Genomic DNA, 25,035 nt, shown 5'->3' with positions numbered 1-25,035 from the left:
TGCTGACTGTGGGCGGACAGAGAGCAGCCGGTTGATGGATGTTTTTTTGGACAGGAGGGATGAAAGCAATGTCCTCAGGGGCCAGTTTTGCAACCAATGTGCCTCTCAATGTAGACAAATGATCTGGACTTGGCTACAGGGGACACAATGTAAAAGCAGATGATAAAAAAATAAGGGAAGTGCTGAATGGGTGAAGAGGATTGTCGGTGACCTCAGGAGGCGATAGACAGGTTAGACACCATCACCTCCACGTTCCCCTCCAAGTCACACACCATCCCGACTTGGAAATATATCGGCCGTTCCTTCATCGTCGCTGGGTCACAATCCTGGAACTCCCTCCCTAACAGCACTGTGGGAGCACCTTCACCACACGGACTGCAGCGGTTCAAGAAGGCGGCTCACCACCACCTTCTCAAGGGGCAATTAGGGATGGGCAATAAATGCCGGCCTTGCCAGCGGCGCCCACATCCCAGGAACAAATGAAAAAAAAAGTAGATCAGGCAGATAAATGGCAGATGATTTGCAGAAAGTGCAGGGGAAGGGGACTAATTAAATCGTTCTATTGAAAGCATTGGAGTTGATACATAGTAGGAGGGACATTAAGAAGAAGGTGTGCATACTAAGTGGTAACACTTTAAAAGCAGCGACTTGAGGGTTCAGTTATAAAAATCTTTAAAAGTCAGAAGACAAGTTGATAAAGCTGTAAAAAAAAAACAAATGTAATCCTAGCTTTCATAAATTACAGGGGACTAGAGTACAGTGAGAGATAATAACTCCACACAAATCAGTCATTAGTCCACAAATAGAACACTGGGGACAATTTCCCTGTCCTCGGGCACAGGGTTACGGACCGAGAGCTGGAAAGTGGGATTAGGCTGGGTAACTCTTTGTTGGCCGGTACAGACACGATGGGCCGAATGACCTGTTTCCTCTGCTATAAAAATCTAATGATACTTTCAGAAGGATTCACCTTCAACATTGCAGCACCACCTCAATACCGGACTGAACTGGGAGGGGGCTTCGGGGTAGGGGGGGCAACATTAAACTCACTCAATGTCATCGGTTTGAGACCTGGGCCAGTTACAGCCCGCCAGCTCACTGTCCCACCCGAAACAAGCGGAAAGGGTGGGCGGGAGGCTGAGTAAAATGCAGACTTGAATTAAGAATAAACATTCGGGGACTCCCTTGCTCAACCTCTGGACAATGCCCCCCCCCCCCAATCCATTGATATCTACCCCAATGGAGAAGGCAGGGCCGCTGTCTCTGGCGTCACGACTCGCAGCATAGACGGGCGATTCTTGTTCCAATGGATCGTGGGCTGGGGGGGGGGGGGAAGGCCAAAATCCTCAGGTTGTAACAGCTGGGTTGCCTATTGGACAGAGCTGGCCACCTCTGTCAGGGGCTCCATGTGTGACTGGGTCCTGAGCATGGGTCCTGTAGGCCTGTGCGTGTTCCAGCACAATCGACATGTGCAACTTCTCTCTGTCTGACTGGTCAGGACAAACGCTGTGAGGCTCCATTACCAGAACCAGGTGAGCTCCAACGGATGGTAGCTATACTGTTGTGCAGCCCCTTCTGCAGTAATATGAGGTGACAGTGAGAACATAGGAATTTCTAGACAAAAAAGACCCAAGTTCCTTCTAATTCACCTTCTACCATCCCGCACACTGTAATGGTAATGGAGTAGTTCACAGCAAGCAATCTCGATCAATTAGTGTACAACAGACACAGACATTTCTTTCATTCATTCACAGGATGTGGGCATCGCTGTCAAGGCCGGCATTTATTGCCCATCCCTATGTGCCCTCGAGAAGGTGGTGGTGAGCCTTGTTGAACCACTGGTGTCTTGTAGCAGTTTAATATAACGCAGTGTCTCGCTGGGCCATTTCACAGGGAGTGAAGAGGCAACCCCATTGCTGTGGGTCTGGAGTCACATATTGGCCAGACCGGGTAAGGGCGACAGATTTCCTTCCCTAAAGGACATTAGTGAACCAGACGGGTTTTTACGACAATCCAGTTTCATGGTCACCATTACTGACACGAGCTTTTTATTCCAGATTTATTGAATTAACTGAATTGAAAATCCCCAGCTGCCGTGGTGGGATTTCCGGATGTGCTGATCATAGTCCAGACCTCGGGATTACTAGACCGGTAACATAAACCACTATGCTGTACTCATACATGAGTCAAGAAAAGCCTCAGTGGTGAAGAGTTTTGGGAACTACATGTCGTGTCTCAGATGACTTATACTCTGTATCCCAAAATGTTATTTTTTGAAAGGAATCTATCTCATTTGGATTTGAATGAATCAATACCGATTGCTTCCTCTGTCTCCTTCGGGAGCCTGTTCCACAGGCTGACCACTCACTCACTGAAATATTGTTTCTGCAGATTCGCTTTGAATACACTCTGCTTCAAGTGCGTGCCCTGTCCTCTGGTTCCACTGTTCCGGACAAGGTACGTCCCTTGTACAGCTGGTTATGGTCAACATTATAGAGTTCCTTTAGAGTGCTAAAAAAAAAGCAATGGTTTCACTTCCCAACCTTCGCTTTCCCAGCAAGAGTGAAGCCATCTGCTTGTAACTTACAGATTCATCAATGAAATTATTCATAAATCACAGATCAACAACCAGGGGGCACAGATTTAAAGTAATTGGTAGAAGGTTTAGAGGGGATTTGAGGAGAATTTCTTTCACCCAGAGGGTGGTGGGGGTCTGGAACTCACTGCCTGAAAGGGTGGCAGAGGCAGAAACCCTCACCAAATTTAAAAAGTACTTGGATGTGCACCTGAAGTGCCATAACCCACAGGGCTATGGACCGAGAGCTGGAAAGTGGGATTAGGCTGGATAGCTCTTTGTCGGCCAGCGCGGACCTGATGGGCCGAATGGCCTTCTTCTGTGCCATAAATGTCTATGATTCTTAAATCTGGTCGGTTAAGGAGGTAGTGTTGGTGCCGTGGCTGACTGAGGTCCCTGCTGCCCTGTTGCCCACGATGCCCTGTGTCAGTGTGCACTTCCAGCAAGTTACGGCGCAAAGGTTTGTCAAGCTGAAGGGTGAGGGAGACAGTCCAATTAATGGGGCACACTGTGAGATAGAAACATAGAAACATAGAAAATAGGTGCAGGAGCAGGCCATTCAGCCCTTCTAGCCTGCACCACCATTCAATGAGTTCATGGCTGAACATGAAACTTCAGTATCCCCTTCCTGATTTCGCGCCATACCCCTTGATCCCCCGAGTAGTAAGGACTTCATCTAACTCCCTTTTGAATATATTTAGTGAATTGGCCCCAACCACTTTCTGTGGCAGAGAATTCTACAGGTTCACCACTCTCTGGGTGAAGAAGTCTCTCCTCATCTCAGTCCTAAATGGCTTACCCCTTATCCTTAGACTGTGACCCTGGTTCTGGACTTCCCCAACATTGGGAACATTCTTCTTGCATCCAACCTGTCTAAACCCGTCAGAATTTTAAACGTTTCTATGAGGTCCCCTCTCATTCTTCTGAACTCCAGTGAATACAAGCCCAGTTGATCCAGTCTTTCTTGATAGGTCAGTCCCGCCATCCTGGGAATCAGTCTGGTGAATCTTCGCTGCACTCCCTCAATATCAAGAATGTCCTTCCTCAAGTTAGGAGACCAAAATTGTACACAATACTCCAGGTGTGGCCTCACCAAGGCCCTGGACAACTGTAGCAACATCTCCCTGCCCCTGTACTCAAATCCCCTCACTATGAAGGCCAACATGCCATTTGCTTTCTTAACCGCCTGCTGTACCTGCATGCCAACCTTCAATGACTGATGTACCATGACACCCAGGTCTCGTTGCACCTTCCCTTTTCCTAATCTGTCACCATTCAAATAATAGTCTGTCTCTCTGTTTTTACCACCAAAGTGGATAACCTCACATTTATCCACATTATACTTCATCTGCCATGCATTTGCCCACTCACCTAACCTATCCAAGTCACTCTGCAGCCTTATAGCATCCTCCTCGCAGCTCACACTGCCACCCAACTTAGTGTCATCTGCAAATTTGGAGATACTACATTTAATCCCCTCGTCTAAATCATTAATGTACAATGTAAACAGCTGGGGCCCCAGCACAGAACCTTGCGGTACCCCACTAGTCACTGCCTGCCATTCTGAAAAGTACCCATTTACTCCTACTCTTTGCTTCCTGTCTGACAACCAGTTCTCAATCCACGTCAGCACACTACCCCCAATCCCATGTGCTTTAACTTTGCACATTAATCTCTTGTGTGGGACCTTGTCGAAAGCCTTCTGAAAGTCCAAATATACCACATCAACTGGTTCTCCTTTGTCCACTTTACTGGAAACATCCTCAAAAAATTCCAGAAGATTTGTCAAGCATGATTTCCCCTTCACAAATCCATGCTGACTTGGACCTATCATGTCACCATTTTCCAAATGCGCTGCTATGACATCCTTAATAATTGATTCCATCATTTTACCCACGACTGAGGTCAGGCTGACTGGTCTATAATTCCCTGTTTTCTCTCTCCCTCCTTTTTTAAAAAGTGGGGTTACATTGGCTACCCTCCACTCCATAGGAACTGATCCAGAGTCAATGGAATGTTGGAAAATGACTGTCAACGCATCCACTATTTCCAAGGCCACCTCCTTAAGTACTCTGGGATGCAGTCCATCAGGCCCTGGGGATTTATCGGCCTTCAATCCCATCAATTTCCCCAACACAATTTCCCGACTAATAAAGATTTCCCTCAGTTCCTCCTCCTTACTAGACCCTCTGACCCCTTTTATATCCGGAAAGTTGTTTGTGTCCTCCTTAGTGAATACTGAACCAAAGTACTTGTTCAATTGGTCTGCCATTTCTTTGTTCCCCGTTATGACTTCCCCTGATTCTGACTGCAGGGGACCTACGTTTGTCTTTACTAACCTTTTTCTCTTTACATATCTATAGAAACCTTTGCAATCCGCCTTAATATTCCCTGCAAGCTTCTTCTCGTACTCTATTTTCCCTGCCCTAATCAAACCCTTTGTCCTCCTCTGCTGAGTTCTAAATTTCTCCCAGTCCCCAGGTTCACTGCTATTTCTGGCCAATTTGTATGCCACTTCCTTGGCTTTAATACTATCCCTGATGCCTCACTCCAAGGTCTGCGATGTTGTTCTTCAAATTAATAATAACTGTTTTTGGGGAGGTGAGGCAAGGGGAATGGAGGCGTGCAGTCTATACAGCAATCTACAGGTGAAACGTTTAACTGAGCAAGGCACTTTCAACCACATTTGAAACACAGGCAAGAACTAGGGTTTTCTCCAGCGCAGTGCTGAGGGAGTGCTGCACTGTCGGAGGGGCCGTCTTTCGGATGAGACGTTAAACCGAGGCCCCGTCTGCTCTCTCAGGTGGATGTAAAAGATCCCATGGCTCTATTTTGAAGAAGAGCAGGGGAGTTATCCCCGGTGTCCTGGGGCCAATATTTATCCCTCAATCAACATCACTAAAACAGATTATCTGGTCATTATCACATTGCTGTGTGTGGGAGCTTGCTGTGCGTAAATTGGCTGCTGTGTTTCCAACATTACAACAGTGACTGCACTTTAAAAAGTACTTCATTGGCTGTAAAGCGCTTTGGGGCGTCTGGAGATCATGAAAGGCGCTATATAAATGCAAGTCCTTTTCAATCCACAAAAACTTCCCTCAATAATGAGCTTCCAGTTGGCCTCCAGGTATTGGAGATTATGAGACGAGCCAGATTCACTAGTAGCTTTCAAAAGGGAATTTGGATAAATGCTTTGAGAAAAAAATTGCAGGGACATAGGGAGAGGGACTAACTGGATTGCTCTTTGAATATTTTTTTTACAGATTTTTAACTGAGGCATAGATTTAGTGAAGCCAGCGGGCGCTAGGACCGGGAAGGCGCTGCCAGACACACACACACAGACAGACAGAGAGGGAGGTCCGCCCCACTCTATCAGGCGGCTGGCACTGCCCCTTGTGCAGCAGCGAGGGGGGGGAGAGGATGGTGGAGAGCGGCTGGTGTGTGCGGTTTGCTGGGCTGAGCCAAGTCTTGTTGCACAGTGAGTGAGAGGCGCAGGGAGCAGCAGGCACACTGCACACACCAACACCAACATAGCCATGAAACTGGGGCTCCTGGAGATAATGAGGATGAGCAGGAAATGCCGCATGGTCCTCGCCACTTGCCTGGGATCCTTTGTACTAGTCATCTTTTATTTCCAAAGTATGCTACATCCAGGTAGGTCAAGTTGTGTGTGTGTGTGTTCCCACTCTGCTGTCCCTCTCCCTTCTCTCCCTTCCTACCTCTCGCCCTCAGTCCTTTCCCCATCACACGTTCCTCGCTCTCTCTCTCATGCTCTTTAAAACAAAAGAGGGCTTTTCTCAATGCCTTTGCTCCATCAAAGTCGAGGAAATTACAAGATGTGGCGTGAGCAGGACATGTTACTTTGGGGATTGGGGTGGTGTAGCTCGCTATTCCTGCCTTCCCGCACATCGCATAAAGAGGCTGTATTTGCACCTTTATGGGGAGAAGCTGTCTGCCTGCCTGGGGCAGGGAATTTTGGCCGGAAATTCTCCCGGTAATTGACAACCTTGTGGTCGGTCCAAAACTCTCAGTTAATGTAGGACAGAGGGCCCCCCCCTCTGTGACAATGTCTGTACGAAACCTTCACCCCTGGAAAGGGCTTCGCTCCCAGGGGCTGAGGGCGATCCTGCCTTGGTTACTGAGCTACAATTGTGCACAGAATTGTCCCCATTCAGACAGGTTTTCTTAGAAAAATATAGCGAATTTCACCTTCCTTTGCTGTCGTTTGTGTGGCCAGACCAGTGCAATTCTCTATAAATACATCCATCAATTTCGCTCCAATGTTTGCACAGAACAGCCTGTTAACTAGAAGTCCAGTCATTTTCCCCTTTGCTGAATGAATGGGTTCTTTCCTCCCAACAGCGTGACTTTATTTTAACCAGGGCTGTTTTAGTGTTCGGTCCCATGCAAGTGTGAATATCAGGTCAGTTTGTGGTGAACAAGAAACGCGGCTGACAGCAGACAGAAAAAGCTTTTATGATGTTTAAATAATGAAAACACAACTGTCTTGGGCTGAGGGAAATGTGTGTGTGCCGTGATACCCGGGTACAGTGCTGTGAGAAATAATTGGGAGTTTTGGTGATAATTGGCAGGAAGAGGTGGCGAGCTGCCTCTGTAAAGCTGCCCTGAGTTCTAGTTGTAAAAGACTGCTTTACACCAGGGTGCAGTGTACAGGAGTCTAACAAAATAGCAGCCTGCCTACTAAATATAGACACTGTTCATTCACTTAACTCATTCTTTATTTAAAGCACTTTTTAACCAGAAATTTTTGGACATGTTTTTAAAAAAATGATTCCAACAATTAGATAGTGCCTTTAGACAAAATGTGAGAGCGAGCCACATGAGGATATAGTGGGACAGGTGCTCCTAAAAGCTTGGTCAGAGAGGTAGGATTCCAGAGCCTGGGGACCAGGCGGCTGAAGTCACAGCCACCAATGCTGGGCAAGGAAGTGGGGGATGTACAAGAGGCCAGAATTGGAAGGGTGCAAGTTGTCAGGGGGTTGTGGGGCTGGAGGAGGTCAGAGGTAGGGAGGGGGCGAGACCATGGAGGGGTTTGAGCACAAGAATGAGAATTTAGATTTTGGTATGGCAGTGGAGATAGTACGTTAAAAGTCTCTCCACAGTCGCCAGTTATCTGCAATGACACGGGGCTGGGGGGCTGGGGGGATTGGGGGCTGGGGGGCTGGGGGATGGGGGGGTGGGACTGGGGGACTTGGGGGAGGGGGATTGTGGGGAAGGGATTTGGGGGGAGGTGACGGGACGGGGGTGTGGGGGTAATGACAGAAAGTCATTTACAGACAAGGGTATTGCTTTTTTGCGAAAATATCTGGTGACTCCTAAAATAGCTCAAATTGGGCAAAATGTATGCTGGTGACTTTATCTTATGAGAAGTGTAGTACAGTATGAGGGGTTGCATCAAGTGCACTAGTAAATATATGTTTAATACATTAGGACTATATTTTTCTATTTATACTGGTTTTCATTGAAAAGTAGGTGCATTTTGTCAGGGCGGCAATACTGATGGGAAGATTAACAGGCTATTTGCCTGTTTTTATTACCAAGATTCTTGTGTTATTTTATCCAAAAATGGGCTCTGGGGAATTGGTAGAGAGAAAACAGGCAACTTATTGCTTGGCGGACCAATTGAACAAGTACTTTGGTTCGGTATTCACGAAGGAGGACACGAACAACCTTCCGGTTATAAAAGGGGTCGGGGGGTCTAGTAAGGAGGAGGAACTGAGGGAAATCCTTATTAGCCGGGAAATTGTGTTGGGGAAATTGATGGGATTGAAGGCCGATAAATCCCCAGGGCCTGATGGACTGCATCCCAGAGTACTTAAGGAGGTGGCCTTGGAAATAGTGGATGCGTTGACAGTCATTTTCCAACATTCCATTGACTCTGGATCAGTTCCTATGGAGTGGAGGGTAGCCAATGTAACCCCACTTTTTAAAAAAGGAGGGAGAGAGAAAACAGGGAATTATAGACCGGTCAGCCTGACACCGGTAGTGGGTAAAATGATGGAATCAATTATTAAGGATGTCATAGCAGTGCATTTGGAAAGAGGTGACATGATAGGTCCAAGTCAGCATGGATTTGTGAAAGGGAAATCATGCTTGACAAATCTTCTGGAATTTTTTGAGGATGTTTCCAGTAGAGTGGATAAGGGAGAACCAGTTGATGTGGTATATTTGGACTTTCAGAAGGCGTTCGACAAGGTCCCACACAAGAGATTGATGTGCAAAGTTAGAGCACATGGGATTGGGGGTAGTGTACTGACATGGATTGAGAACTGGTTGTCAGACAGGAAGCAAAGAGTAGGAGTAAATGGGTACTTTTCAGAATGGCAGGCAGTGACTAGTGGGGTACCGCAAGGTTCTGTGCTGGGGCCCCAGCTGTTTACACTGTACATTAATGATTTAGACGAGGGGATTAAATGTAGTATCTCCAAATTTGCGGATGACACTAAGTTGGGTGGCAGTGTGAGCTGCGAGGAGGATGCTGTGAGGCTGCAGAGCGACTTGGATAGGTTAGGTGAGTGGGCAAATGCATGGCAGATGAAGTATAATGTGGATAAATGTGAGGTTATCCACTTTGGTGGTAAAAACAGAGAGACAGACTATTATCTGAATGGTGACAGATTAGGAAAAGGGGAGGTGCAAAGAGACCTGGGTGTCATGGTACATCAGTCATTGAAGGTTGGCATGCAGGTGCAGCAGGCGGTTAAGAAAGCAAATGGCATGTTGGCCTTCATAGCAAGGGGATTTGAGTACAGGGGCAGGGAGGTGTTGCTACAGTTGTACAGGGCATTGGTGAGGCCACACCTGGAGTATTGTGTACAGTTTTGGTCTCCTAACCTGAGGAAGGACATTCTTGCTATTGAGGGAGTGCAGCGAAGGTTCACCAGACTGATTCCCGGGATGGCGGGACTGACCTATCAAGAAAGACTGGATCAACTGGGCTTGTATTCACTGGAGTTCAGAAGAATGAGAGGGGACCTCATAGAAACATATAAAATTCTGACGGGGTTAGACAGGTTAGATGCAGGAAGAATGTTCCCAATGTTGGGGAAGTCCAGAACCAGGGGTCACAGTCTAAGGATAAGGGGTAAGCCATTTAGGACCGAGATGCGGAGGAACTTCTTCACCCAGAGAGTGGTGAACCTGTGGAATTCTCTACCACAGAAAGTTGTTGAGGCCAATTCACTAAATATATTCAAAAAGGAGTTAGATGAGGTCCTTACTGCTAGGGGGATCAAGGGGTATGGCGAGAAAGCAGGAATGGGGTACTGAAGTTGAATGTTCAGCCATGAACTCATTGAATGGCGGTGCAGGCTAGAAGGGCCGAATGGCCTACTCCTGCACCTATTTTCTATGTTTCTATGTCTATGTTTCTATGTTTCATTAAAGGCCAGTTAGGAGGAGAGAAGAAATCAAATCAAGTCAAATGAGCGTGCTATCGGTTACAGTCATTGCTGGGCCAGTAATCCAGAGAGTCGGACTAATGATCTGGCGAATTCAAATCTCACCACGGCCGCTGGGAATTTAAATTCAGTTCATTAAATAGATAGCATCAGTAATGTTAACCATGAAACTGGTTCACCGATGCCCTTCGGCAGGAAAATCTGCCGTCCTTACCCGGTCTGGCCGATATGTGATTCCAGACTCACAGCAATGAGAGACTCTTTACTGCCTGTAAATGGCTGAGCAAGCCTCTGGGTTGGATCAAACTGCTATAACGAAGGACTCGCACTGTGGGAGTACCTTCACCACACGGACTGCAGCAGTTCAAGGCGGTGTCTCAGCAGCACCTTTTTGAGAGCAGTTAGGGACGAGCAATAAATGCCGGCCATGCCAGCGACGCCCACATCCCAGGAACAAATAAGAAAATAAATATCAATGATGCCACCCCAGGCCACATCTGGTGCTAGTTAATGTACAGAAAGAGTCCATCCTTTCAAACAAAAAACGAGAGAAAGACAAGCGTTTATATAACGCCCTTCAGGACATCCCAAAGAGCTTTACAGCCAATGAAGTACTTTTGGAGTGTAGTCACTGTTGTAATGTGGGAAACGCAGCAGCCAATTTGCACACAGCAAGCTCCCACACACAGCAACGTGATAATCACCAGATCTGCTGATGTTGGTTGAGGGATAAATATTGGCTAGGGATAACTCCACTGCTCTGCTTCGAAATAGTACCATGGGATCTTTTATGTCCACCTGAGAGCAGACGGCGCCTCGGTTTAACGTCTCATAGAAACATAGAACATAGGTGCAGGAGTAGGCCATTCGGCCCTTCGAGCCTGCACCGCCATTCCATTCAATAAGATCATGGCTGATCATTCCCTCAAAACCTCTTTCCTGCTTTCTCTCCATACCCCTTGATCCCTTTAGCCGTAAGGGCCATATCTAACTCCCTCTTGAATATATCCAATGAACTGGCCTCAACAACTCTCTGCGGTAGAGAATTCCACAGGTTAACAACTCTGAGTGAAGAAGTTTCTCCTCATCTCAGTCCTAAATGGCCTACCCCTTATCCTAAGACTATGTCCCCTGGTTCTGGACTTCCCCAACATCGGAAACATTCTTCCTGCATCTAACCTGTCCCATCCCGTCAGAATCTTATACGTTTCTATGAGATCCCCTCTCATTCTTCTAAACTCCAGCGAATAAAGGCCCAGTTGATCCAGTCTCTCCTCATATGACAGTCCAGCCATCCCTGGGATCAGTCTGGTGAACCTTCGCTGCACTCCCTCAATAGCAAGAACGTCCTTTCTCAGATTAGGAGACCAAAACTGAACACAATATTCCAGGTGAGGCCTCACCAAGGCCCTATACAATTGCAGTAAGACCTCCCTGCTCCTATACTCAAATTCCCTAGCTATGAAGGCCAACATACCATTTGCCTTCTTCACCGCCTGCTGTACCTGCATGCCAACTTTCAGTGACTGATGAACCATGACACCCAGGTCTCGTTGCACCTCCCCTTTTCCTAATCTGCCGTCATTCAGGTAATATTCTGCTTTCGTGTCTTTGCCCCCAAAATGGATTACCTCACATTTATCCACATTGTACTGCATCTGCCATGCATTTGCCCACTCATCTAACCTGTTCAAGTCACCCTGCAGCCTCTTAGCATCCTCCTCACAGCTCACACTGCCACCCAGTTTAGTGTCATCCACAAACATGAAGATATTACACTCAATTCCTTCATCTAAATCGTTAATGTACATTGTAAAGAGCTGGGGTCCCAGCACTGAGCCCTGCGGCACTCCACTAGTCACTGCCTGCCATTTTGAAAAGGACCCGTTTATCCCGACTCTCTGCTTCCTGTCTGCCAACCAGTTCTCTAATCCACGTCAGTATATTATCCCCACTACCATGCGCTTTGATTTTGCATACCAATCTCTTATGCGGGACCTTGTCAAAAGCCTGTTGAAAGTCTAAATAAACCACATCCACTGGTTCTCCCTTGTCCACCCTACTAGTTACATCCTCAAAAAATTCCAGAAAATTCGTCAAGCATGATTTCCCTTTCATAAACCCATGCTGACTTGGACCGATCCTGTCACTGCTTTCCAAATGTGCTGCTATTTCATCCTTAATGATTGATTCCAACATTTCCCCCACTACTGATGTCAGGCTAACCGGTCTATTATTACCCATTTTCTCTTTCCCTCCTTTTTTAAAAAGTGGTGTTACATTAGCTACCCTCCAGTCCACAGGAACTGATCCAGAGTCGATAGACTGTTGGAAAATGATCACCAGTGCATCCACTATTTCTAGGGCCACTTCCTTAAGTACTCTGGGATGTAGACTATCAGACCCCGGGGATTTATCGGCCTTCAATCCCATCAATTTCCCGAACACAATTTCCCGCCTAATAAGGATATCCTTCAGTTCCTCCTTCTCACTAGACCCACTGTCCCTTAGTACATTCGGAAGGTTATTTGTGTCTTCCTTCTTGAAGACAGAACCGAAGTATTTGTTCAATTGGTCTGCCATTTCTTTGTTCCCCATTATAAATTCACCTGAATCCGACTGCAAGGGACCTACGTTTGTCTTCACTAATCTTTTTCTCGTCACATATTTATAGACAATTTTGCAGTCAGTTTTTATGTTCCCTGCAAGCTTCCTCTTGTACTCTATTTTCCCCCTCTTAATTAAACCCTTAGTCTTCCTCTGTTGAATTCTAAATTTCTCCCAGTCCTCAGGTTTGTTGCTTTTTCTGGCCAATTTATATGCCTCTTCCTTGGATTTAACGCTATCCTTAATTTCCCTTGTTAGCCACGGTTGAGCCACCTTTCCCGTTTTATTTTTACTCCAGACAGGGATGTACAATTGCTGAAGTTCATCCATGTGATCTTTAAATGTTTGTCATTGCTTATCCACCACCAACCCTTTAAGTATCATTTCCCAGTCTATTCTAGCCAATTCACGTCTCATACCATCGAAGTTACCTTTCCTTAAGTTCAGGACCCTAGTTTCCGAATTAACTGTGTCACTCTCCATCTTAATAAAGAATTCTACCATATTATGGTCACTCTTCCCCAAGGGGCCTCGCACAACAAGATTGCTAATTAGTCCCTTATCATTACACATCAGCCAGTCTAGGATGGCCAGCTCTCTAGTTGGTTCCTCGACATATTGGTCTGGAAAACCATCCCCAATACACTCCAGGAAATTCTCCTCCACCGTATTGCTACCAGTTTGGTTAGCTCAATCAGTATGTAGATTAAAGTCGCCCATGATAACTGCTATACCTTTATTGCACATATCCCTTATTTCTTGTTTGATGCTGTCCCCAACCTCACTACTACTGTTTGGAGGTCTGTACACAACTCCCACTAGTGTTTTCTGCCCTTTGGAATTCCGTAGCTCCACCCATACCGATTCCACATCATCCAAGCTAATGTCCCTCCTTACTATTGCATTAATTTCCTCTTTAACCAGCAACGCCACCCCACCTCCTTTTCCTTTCTGCCTATCATTCCTAAATGTTGAATACCCCTGGATGTTGAGTTCCCAGCCTTGGTCACCCTGGAGCCATGTCTCCGTGATGCCAATTACATCATACCCGTTAACTGCTATCTGCGCAGTTAATTCGTCCACCTTATTCCGAATACTCCTCGCATTGAGGCACAGAGCCTTCAGGCTTGTCTTTTTAACACACTTTGACCCTTTAGAATTTTTCTGTCATGTGGCCCTTTTCGTTTTTTGCCTTGGGATTTTCTGCCCTCCACTTTTACTATTCTCCTTTCTATCTTTTGCTTCTGCCTCCATTTTATTTCCCTCTGTCTCCCTGCATAGGTTCCCATCCCCCTGCCATGTTAGTTTAAGTCCTCCCCAACAGCACTAGCAAACACTCCCCCCTCGGACATTGGTTCCGGTCCTGCCCAGGTGCAGACCGTCCAGTTTGTACTGGTCCCACCTCATCTGAAAGACAGCACCTCTGACAGTGCAGCATTCTCTCAGCATTGCAGCTGTCAGGGAAGTTGGACTGAAAGGCAGAACCAACAAGGTTGCACAACAGCAGTGACAGCTCACGTTTATATCGCACCTTTAACGAAGAAAAATTCCCCAGGCGCTTCACAATGACACAAGGAAAAACAGATGCCTAGTGAAAGCAGGAATGATTGGTCCAAGAGGTGGGCCATAAAGGAGGGAACGAGATGGAGAGACTGAGGAGTTCATGGAGGGATTCCAGAGCGTGGGACCTGGGCGGCTGAAGCCACAGCGACCACTGTTGGGGCAAAGGGTGGGTGGAACGCACAAGAGGCCAGAATTGGAGGAACAGAGAGTTCAGGGGGCTGTGGCAGAACCATTTTCATCTGAGTTGGTTGTCTAGAAACGTCAGCTGCTCAAGTTTAGATTGTGCACAAGGTCCTCAAATGGTATCAGTAAAGTTCCACCAAAGACACATATGGACAAGCTGTGTTTAAACTGCCCATCAGATTTACTAGTGATATTATACACTGTTTCATTAGCCCAATGAGTCCCATATGCATTTAAGTGTACCTTGAAAAGCAATACGGTGAATTTTAACAAAAATCTCACATTTCATTATAACTAATAAACAGGCGGTTAACAAGTGCACTCCACAAAAACAAACAACAGATCTTTCTGTAACTTCTCAATCAATGTCACCAGACAACAGCTTGCCTCCGGGAAAGACAAGAGCAATTTTCTTAGTGCTGTACAATGATTTAAAAAAAACAATTACTGCCGTGCTTTAGAGTTTACGATGTCAGCCAACCCATAAAGAACCCCTCCTGCAGAGAGAGACTGAACCTGTTGGCACCAGATGGTGGTGTCAGGTGGTACTGAGTCTCTCTGACGGCAGCATCCAAGAGTAAAGAAAGATTTAAAGGAAGACTTGCATTTATATAGCGCCTTTCACGACCACCACAAAGCACGTTACAGCCAATGAAGTACTTTTGAAGTTGTAATATGGGAAACACAGCAGCCAATTTGCACACAGCAAGCTCCCATAAACAGCAATAAGATAACTGTAATGTATTTGCTTCATGGGTTCTTTGCCTAAGAATTCACAGCTACACATTTGCTGTAAAGGACTAATTGGTTTATTAGCAAAGGTTTAACAATCCAACTGAACACGACCAGTTCATCCACCAGGCTCACAACTGCACGCCCCATCGTGGGGAACCTGAACTTAACTGGGGTTTTATTGAGTCTTGTGACCATCATGTGACAGTCTGAGCCAATCCCAGTGCAACAGCTTCACAAACCTGTGAGCATGCTCAGGGGTACATACCTTACTGGACAACAATGACCAGATCATCTGTTTCAGTGATGTTGATTGAGGGATAAATATTGGCCCAGGACACCGGGGAGAACTCCCCTGCTCCTCTTTGAAATAGTGCCATGGGATCTTTTACATTCACCTGAGAGAGCAGACGGGGCCTCGGTTTAACCGAAAGAGTGTCTTAAGACCTTAATGGCGACAGTGTGAAAGACACTGCACACAGTTCCCGTGGCCTCCTGCTCTCGCCTTAAGATGTGGGACTTGTTTTATCAATCGCAGGGGAGTGAAAGACGGAGGGAATCCTACCATGGAACCCAGGGCACTCTGACCACTCCCCCAAACCCAGAACTCAACCAACTAGGCTTGACAGGGCTGTCCTATGATGAGAGATTGTGTAGAATGGGCCTATACTGTCTGGAATTTAGAAGAATGAGAGGTGATCTCATTGAAACATACACTCTGAGGGAGATTGACAGGGTAGATGCAGGGAGGATGTTTCCCCCGGGCTGGGGAGTCTAGAACCAGGGGTTACAGTCTCAGGATAAGGGGTTGGCTATTTAAGACTGAGATGAGGAAGAACTTCTTCACTCAGAGGGTGGTGAATCTTTGGAATTCTCTGCCCCAGAGGGTGCTGAGTCTCTGAATATATTCAAGGCTGAGATCGATAGATTTTTGGAGTCTAGGAGAATCAAAGGATATGGAGATCGAGCGGGAAAGTGGACAGAAAGGACCCATTTCCCTTGAGTTCGATGATCAGCCAGTGGTTAAGAAGGCAACGGAATGCTTGCCTTTATTAGCCAAGGCATAGAATACAAGAGCAGGGGAGATTATGCTTGAACTATATAAAACACTAGTTAGGCCACAGCTGGAATAGTGCGTGCAGTTCTGGTCACCACATTACAGGAAGGATGTGATTGCACTGGAGAGGGTGCAGAGGAGATTTACCAGAATGTTGCTGGGAGTGGAGAATCTTAGCTATGAGAACAGATTAGATAGGCTGGGTTTGTTTTCATTGGAACAGCAGAGGCTGAGGGGAGATCACATTGAGCTGTATAGAATTGTGAGGGGCCTGGATAGAGTGGATAGAAAGGACCTGTTTCCCTTGGCAGCGGAGTCAACAACCAGGGGGCATAGATTTAAAGTAATTGGTAGAAGGTTTAGAGGAGATTTTAGGGGAAATTTCTTCACCCAGAGGGTAATGGGGGTCTGGAACGCACGGCCTGAAAGGGTGGTAGAGGCAGAAACCCTCACCACATTTAAAAAGTACCTGGATGTGCACCTGAAGTGCCGTAACCTACAGGGCTACGGACCGAGAGCTGGAAAGTGGGATTAGGCTGGGTAGCTCTTGGTCGGCCGGCGCGGACACGATGGGCCGAATGGCCTCCTTCCGTGCTGTAAATTTCTATGATTCTATGATCTTATTGAATGGCAGAGCAGGCTCGAGGGGCCTGGATAGCCTACTCCTGCTCTTATGTTTTTATAACACTTGAGCACCATATGTACTTGTAATAAGCAGGCTGCTGAAACATGTACTTTTATAATATAGCCCTGCATGACTGGAGAAATTCTAATTGTACTCTGCTTATGTGGTCTGTAACCTGGGCATGGATTGTGAGCACACTGACTTCGAAGGGCTGAATGGTCCTCTCCTGCTTCTGTGACTTCATAGCCTTGAGGGACAAGGAAAAAATTTATATTTTCATAAGCGTTAACTTTGGTAAACTTATCCTGTACAACACTATTGATTTAACTTTTATGCTCCTATTCACTGGAAGCTGTTTGCATGAGTATATTTAGTGTTGGGATACATAGAGCGGTGACTATGTAGCCTGATCGGGGAAGAATGAAAACATTATTTGTCTTTATAAACTTCCTGTTATGGTTTTGGTATTTCTCCATTCAGAAATGAGTCAACCTTTTGAGCTATCATACTTGCTGTGGGTCAATTGGGAATCGTTCCTGCTGCAGGGCCTTGTGGGTCTACTAGGAATCGTTCCTGCTGTGGGCCCTTGTGGGTCTACTGGGATTTTCTCCGTGTTCTTTGTGGTATTTAGAACAGCTGGATCACATCATTTTTCACACTTGATACCAGTTCAGATTGACCTCTGCACCCCACCTATACTGCCTTTTCAACATTCCCGATTTCCATCGCTCCACCATCGCTGGCCGTGCCTTCAGCTGCCTGGGCCCCAAGCTCTGGAACTCCCTCCCTAAACCTCTCCGCCTCTCTTTCCTCCTTTAAGATGCTCCTTAAAACCTACCTCTTTGACCAAGCTTTTGGTCACTTGCCCTAACATCTCCTTATGTGGCTCGGTGTTAATTCTTTTTTTGATAATGCTCCTGTGAAGCGCCGTGGGACGTTTTATTATGTTAAATTTTTGTTAGCATTTAAAAAATATATAATTAAAATATTAAGGGAATCAAGGGATATGGGGACAGTGCAGGAAAGGGGAGTTGAGGTCGAAGATCAGCCGTGATCTCATTGAATGGGGGTGCAGGCTCGAGGGGCCGAATTGCCTAGTCCTGCTCCTACTTCTTATGTTAAAGGTGCTATATAAATATACATTGTTGTTGTTGAGAAGTCCCATCGCAGGTGTGCCTTGATTGGGATGAGTGGCTCATATCATTGGACTGATCCCAAACTTCCAGTGGAGAGTAGCACTTGTAAAGAGGACACAGAGGGATATAGTGGGAGCACAACCCATGCTCCCCTACCCATTCACCGACCCCATCACGTTTAACAACATCGTCCATTTCAAAGTTCTGCCAACCTGCCATTTCGTTCTCGGGTTGCAAACCGTCTGTGAGAAAGATGATTGGGCGTTTTTTCGTGGCATCAGACGGCACAGAAGGAGGCCATTCAGCCCATCGTTCCTGTGCCAGTTCTTTGAGAGAGCGATCCAATCAGTCCCACTCCCCCTGCTCTTTCCCCATAGCCCGGCAAATGTTTTCTTTTTCAAGTACATATCCGATGCCCTTTGGAAAGTTAATAATACATCTGCTTCTTTTGGGGGGAAAAAAATTAAATCCTAGCAAATGTTCATGTAAATATAACTGGCTTGAATACCAGTGAAACATTTAAGCAGAGCAAGGGTGCATTAAACCCGCTGAGCTGTGAGAAATTGAGCATTGTAGCGGGAGGTTCTGTGGCTGCAGACGTCTGTAGGTTTGAATCAATTGCACAACAGGGTCAGTGTCATTAATATCAAAACTGTCTTTGAAACCAGCTTGTCACCACAGAAGAAGTTTCTGAACAGGACTCTGTATTTCTGGGTAAGTCAGCTTTAACTCGATTTCCATCACTCCGCCATCGGTGGCCTTGCCTTCTGTTGCCTGGGCCCCAAGCTCTGGAACTCCCTCTCTAAACCTCTCTACCTCTCTTTCCCCTTTAAGATGCTCCTTAAAACCTCCCTCTTGACCGAGCTTTTGTCACCTGCACTAACAAGGGAGTCAAGGGTTATGGGGACTGGGCAGGGAAGTGAAGTAGAGGCCAAGATCAGATCAGTTTATTGAATGGCGGAGCAGGCTCCTGTTTCTGATGTTCTTATGTTCTCCTTACGTGGCTGGGTGTCAAATTTTGTTTGATTATGCTCCTGCGAAGTGCCTTGGGACATTTTACTGTGTTAAAGGCGCTATATAAATGCAACCTGCTATTGTTACAGTGATGGAAAGGGTTTTTTTCACCTTTTCAAACGTTCTTTTTGACAGTCTGCACGTTGCTTGCTCTATCAGCGTTTCAGGATCGAGATGAATGACACCACTTCAGGCCGTCTGGCCATTAATCACACGCACCTTACAGCTTCACACTTGTCTGGAGGGTCCCGGCAGTGGGCACTCAGCAGAGGGAATAATGCAAACAAACTCACGAAGGCAGAATTTCTCATTGTGTTGTGAGCCCACTGGCTCACAGAGAGCCAGCCATAGGCCCAGCGGCTGGGTGCACACAGCAGGACAAACAGTGGGAGAGAAGGTACTCGGTGAATTGCATCTGTGGACTGCTCCTCCGCGAGCTGCCACCAGGCAATCTGTCTTCCCTGCCACTCTTTGCTATTCCGGGTATGTGCGAGGGTGTCACTCTGCCTTGCTGAACTACAGCAGAGGTCGTCGAGCATTCTCTGCAGCTGTCTTCGGCAATCTGAATGCAAATTGTTTATTCTTGGGCCTCGTGCCTCGTCCACCGGTCTGTCCTCAAATAGGTGACCATTAGGATTTTCAGCATTGCCTTTAAAGGAAAAACTTGCATTGATATAGCGCCTGTCATGACCTTGCATAGGATGGCCGATTCAGAAACCGTCCATTCGGCCCAACCAGTCCATGCCGGCGTTTATGCTCCACTCGAGCCTCCTCCCGTCTTTCCCCATCTAAATCTATCAGCATAACCCTCTATTCCCTTCTCCCCCATATACTTGTCCAGCCTCCCCTTAAATGCATCGATACTATTCGCCTCAACCCCTCCCTGAGGCAGCGAGTTCCACATTCTCACCACTCTCTGGGTAAAGAAGTTTCTCCTGAATTCCCCATTGGATTTATTGATGATTATCTTATATTGATGGCCTCTAGTTATGCTCTTCCCCACAAGTAGAAACACTCTCTCTGTATCCACTCGATCAAAACCTTTCATCATTTTAAAGACCTCTATTAGGTCACCCCTCAGCCTTCTCTGTTCAAGAGAAAAGAGACCCAACCTGTTCATCCTTTCCTGATATGTATACCCTCGCATTTCTGGTATCATCCTTGTAAATCTTCTCTGCACCCTCTCCAGTGCCTTTTTATCCTTTTTATAATATGGCGACCAGAACCGTACACAGTGCTCCAAGTGCGGTCTAACCAAGGTTCGACACAGGTTTTGCATAAGTTCCCTACTTTTCAATTCTATGCCTCTATTTAGGACGTCCCAAATTTACAGCCAATGAAATACTTTTGGAGTGTGGTCACTGTTGTAATGAGGTAAACACGGCAGCTAATTTGCGCACAGCAAGCTCCCACAATCCACAATGTGATCATGACCAGGTTTAGTGATGTTGACTGAGGGATAAATATTGGCCAGGACACCTCCCCTGCTTTTCTTCAAAATAGTTCTGTGGGATCTTTTACATCCACCCGAGCGGGGCCTCGGTTTAACGTCTCATCTGAAAGACGGCATCTCCGACAGTGCAGCACTCCCTCAGCACTGCACTGGGAGTGTCAGCTTAGATTTCTGTGCTCCAGTCCCTGCTCCAGAAGCTGCCCACAACCTTCTGACCCAGAGGCGAGAGTGCTGCCCACTGAGCCACAGCTGAGATATGAATGTGAGCTGTTGTTGTTGTAGTCAAGGTGCTATATAACTATAAGTTGTTGCTGGTAATGCAGGAAGACTTGAGTCACACTGAGTGAGTGTGCAAATTGTTGCTTGAGTCTGAGAGGAGGTCATACGGACAGCACGTCACTTTATTGTACAGGAACTGTTTAGTTTGAAGCAACATGGATAACTAATATTGTTTACAGATATCCTGAGACAGTTCTGTTGGTAATCAGCTAGAACACGCATTTCCCTTTCTAACGGCCTTGTATGAGCCGCTGTTTTATTTGTTCACCAGTATGACGAGTGCTTGAGGGGTACATGAACCTTTCCACATCTCAGTTGCATTCACTCACTCCATTGTATTCTGAACAGGGGCATATTTTAGCCTTTGTGACAGAAGTGTGAGCACACTCGGCTCTGAGTCCCACTGCAGGAACCTGCCGCATTTCCCACAGTACAACAGTGACTAACTCCATTGGCTGTGAAACACTTTGCTTCGCCGGTGGTCGTGAAAGGCGCTACATAAATGCAAGTCTTTTTTTTCTTTTAAGCATGAAGCACTTGGGCATAGAGAGCTAATTAGTGGTCTGCTGGGTAGATTTAGATCGCCGTAGTTTTAAACGTGACACATCTTGGAGCCTTGTACTAACACTGGATTACTGAACTTGGAACATTCTCCTAGTGTTTCCGACAGTTTATTGGTAGCTTGATGCCGACTGCTATCCTTAAAACATTTTCCACTTTCACATTCCTTATTGAGGTATAACAATACTTGTCAGCCGTGGCTCAGTGGGCAGCACCCTCACCTTGGAGACAGAAGATTGTGGGATCGTGTGCCACCCCAGAGACTTCAGCACAAAAATACAGGCCGACACTCCCAGTGCGATACTGAGGGAGTGCTGCACTGTCGGAGGTGCCATCTTCTGGCTGAGACATTACCCCGTCTGCTCTCTCAGGTGGATGTAAATAAATTCCATGGCACTATCTCGAAGAAGAGCAGGGGAGCTACCCAGGTGTCCTGGGGCTAATATTTATCCTTCTGTCAACATCACTAAAAATCAGATTATCCGGTCATTATCACATTGATGTTTGTGGGAGCTTGCTGTGCACATATTAGCTGTCAAGTTTCCTACATTACAACAGTGACAACACTTCAAAAAAGTACTTCATTGGCTGTAACGCCCTTTGGGACGTCTGGTGGTCGTGAAAGATGCTATATAAATACAAGTCTGTCTTTTTCTTACTTTGGGATCTGAGTTTTACACCAGCCCAGACTGATGGGGCGACTCCCTTTGTCAATTGGCAGTAAGGGTCCTATATACGCGAAATCAATTCGAGCAATCTGAATCCAGTGCCGAGTGGACATTGATGTACGCCACAAAACTGTCTCGATTTTGTTGCTGATTGGCAGTCTCATTCATCGATGTCACATGGTTGGTGTGGGAAATGGTAAATGCTACGTTGGCACAGTAGGGAGCATTGTTCCGAACTTGGGGTTGGGGCAGGTAGGTGGGGCAGAGTAGGTGGAGTTTTACATAGAATCAGAGACCCATTAATGCCTGTTTGTGGTGGCCATTCCTAATAATCGAATAGCCGCCTCTTCGGGGTCAACAGGCCGACCTGATCAAAATTCAGGTTGGAGATTTTTCGGCCTGGACCCCATTCTGCCCAAGTGGATGCACCGCCAAATTAAAATAAAAGAAATACTTACCTTTCCATTTTCAGCTCGATCCGTGGAACCCTGCCTGCCGGAGCACCATCTCCGCACTGAGTGCGGCCCGGCAGCGCGGCGGCCCTTAAAGAGGAGGGTCCACTGCCGCGGGCGCAATGGAAGAATTTCTGTTGGCCGACTTGCCGATTGGCCGGCAAAATCCTGCCCCCGGGTTCGGCCGGCCCACCACGTGGTGCCAGGCCTGGTGGGGCCAAAGTTAAACAACGATCGAATCTCTCCCCTTTAACGGAGGGGAGAGAGTGTGGTGACACACTCACGCTGTGACATCACCACGCTGGTTGACAGCGGCAGACGGCCCATTTTCAGCCAATCAGCCTGGCTTTGAGTCGAAGGCCCGCCCACAGCACGATCCATTTCTGCACCCGGCGTTCCAGCGGTGTGTACCAGTTAAAATCTCATCGATGCCCCAGCTTTCTGGCCCACCTGAATTTCAAACCCAGAATGTCCAGCACGGAAACAGGCCATTCAGCCCCACGGGTCTGTGCCGGGGTTTATGTTCCACACCAGCCTTCTCCCACCCTACTTCATCTAACCCAATCAGCAAATCCTTCTGTTTCTTTCTCCCTCATATGTTTGTCCAGCCTCCCCTTAAATGCCTCTGTACTATTCGCTTCAACCCCTCCCTGTGGCAGCGAGTTCCACATTCTCACCACTCTCTGGGTAAAGAGGTTTCTCCTGAATTCCCCATTGGACTTTAGGTGCCTATAATACATCGGCCCCCAATCTGCCTGTTCAGGTGGATATCAAACAAATCAAATGGGACTTTTTGATGAAGAGTAAAAAATTCTCCTGGTGTCCTGGGAAACATACATCCCATAACCAACACCACCAAAACAGATGAAGTAGTCAATTCTCTCCTTACTGTTTGTGGGACCTCAGCTGTGTGCAAATTCCCTGACTCGTTGACCTACAAAAGAAAGAAGTGTCTGTTCTTCCACAAATAATTCATTGGCTGCGAAATGCTTTGGGACGTCCTGTGTGTTTCTCTTTCTCTGCCCCGAGGTGAAGCAGGTTTTATTGTTACTCTGCGATAGCTCGCTGTACCTGCGGCGCTCAATCATCGAGGAACCAGAAGGACAAGGTGGCAGTGCTGTGTGTATTGTGGATATCATTTGTCTGAGGCTGCAGTGGGCGGGGAGTTGGGAAGTGTCTGCAGCTATAGCTGCTCTGGTGCTGTGTTGGACAGTATTTGTATACCGCCTGGATTGCAGTCTCTGTTCGGTATTCTGTATTCCGAGATGATTATGAGGATAGTCTTCAAAGGTTTTCAAGGAAACATAGGCGTCAGCCAATGGCTGAATGGGTAACACTCTTGCCTCTGAGTCAGGAGGTTGTGGGCCCAGGGGGCAGCACGGGCCCAGGGGGCAGCACGGGCCCAGGGGAGGCGAGGGCCCAGGGGGCAGCACGGGCCCAGGGGAGGCGAGGGCCCAGGGGGCAGCACGGGCCCAGGGGAGGCGAGGGCCCAGGGGGCAGCACGGGCCCAGGGGAGGCGAGGGCCCAGGGGGCAGCACGGGCCCAGGGGGCAGCACGGGCCCAGGGGGCAGCACGGGCCCAGGGGAGGCGAGGGCCCAGGGGCAGCACGGGCCCAGGGGAGGCGAGGGCCCAGGGGGCAGCACGGGCCCAGGGGAGGCGAGGGCCCAGGGGGCAGTACGGGCCCAGGGGGCAGCACGGGCCCAGGGGGCAGCACGGGCCCCGGGACAGCAACGAGGACCCAGGGGGCTGCACGGGCCCAGGGGAGGCGAGGGCCCAGGGGGCAGCAGGGCCCAGCCCACACTGTGCGATATGTGTGCGCACTGGGTCCGTGCAGCAGAGCTGGTCTCCAGTCGTCCTGATTAACCCTTGCCACTGGACCAAGACCTCGCTCTGTCAAGCCCGTGTGGTGGCTGGTGTGCAACGGTCACCACACGTTAAAAAAATCCACGCACAGGAATCTTCCACCCTTCAGGATGTAGTTCGGGATCTGGAATATCATTGAAACACCTGTGAACTCATCCACTTTCGGCATGGAGGCAAGCCATCCTCGCTTCGAGGGGCCTATGATGATGATGTGGGTTCAAGCCCCACTCCAGAGACTTGAGCATGTGATCGAGGATGATGCTCCAGTGCAGTACTGAGGGAGTGCAGCACTGACGGAGAATCATAGACATTTACAGCACAGAAGGAGGCCATTTCAACCCATTGTGTCCGAGCCGGCTGACCAAAGAGCTATCCTGAGGTGCTGTCCTTCAGATGAGGTGTTAAACCAAAGTCCCGTCTCAGCTGGATGTAAACAAACCCATGTCACTATTTTGAAGAAGAGCAGGGGAATTGTTCCTGCTGGCCTGGCCAATATTTATTCCTCAACCAAGACATAAAAACAGATTATCTGGTCATTTATTTAATTGCTGTTTGTGGAAGCTTGCTGTGCGCAAATGGGTTGCTGCGTTTCTTACATTACTTCAGTGACTACATTCCAAAAGTATTTAATTGGTTGTAAAGCGCTTTGGGATGTCCTGAGGTTATGAAAGGTGCTATATAAAATGCTAGTGTAATCAGAGAATCCGAGAAATTTACAGCACGGAAGGAGGCCATTCGGCCCATCGTGTCCGTGCCGGCCGACCAAGAGCTACCCAGCCTAATCCCACTTTCCAGCTCTCGGTCCGTAGCCCTGTAGGTTACGGCACTTCAGGTGCACATCCAAGT

At 47.5% G+C, this 25,035-nt stretch overlaps 1 protein-coding gene across 1 annotated transcript in view; it reads left to right on the top strand.

Annotated features, from left to right (window-relative positions):
- The first annotated feature begins 6,035 nt into the window (after positions 1–6,035).
- Positions 6,036–25,035, top strand: part of chst11 (carbohydrate (chondroitin 4) sulfotransferase 11) — a 306,283-nt gene continuing 287,283 nt past the window's right edge. Inside the window, exon 1 of the mRNA XM_070901519.1 lies at positions 6,036–6,229. Coding sequence (XP_070757620.1) covers positions 6,112–6,229 — 118 coding nt within the window. The 5' untranslated portion in view covers positions 6,036–6,111. The remainder of the gene's footprint in view (positions 6,230–25,035) is intronic.

Source organism: Pristiophorus japonicus, chromosome 15 (genome assembly GCF_044704955.1).
Source record: "Pristiophorus japonicus isolate sPriJap1 chromosome 15, sPriJap1.hap1, whole genome shotgun sequence".
Classification (NCBI taxonomy): Eukaryota; Metazoa; Chordata; class Chondrichthyes; family Pristiophoridae; genus Pristiophorus; species Pristiophorus japonicus.
Note: the sequence above shows the minus strand (reverse complement) of the source record. Positions and strands in the feature narration are given on the sequence as shown.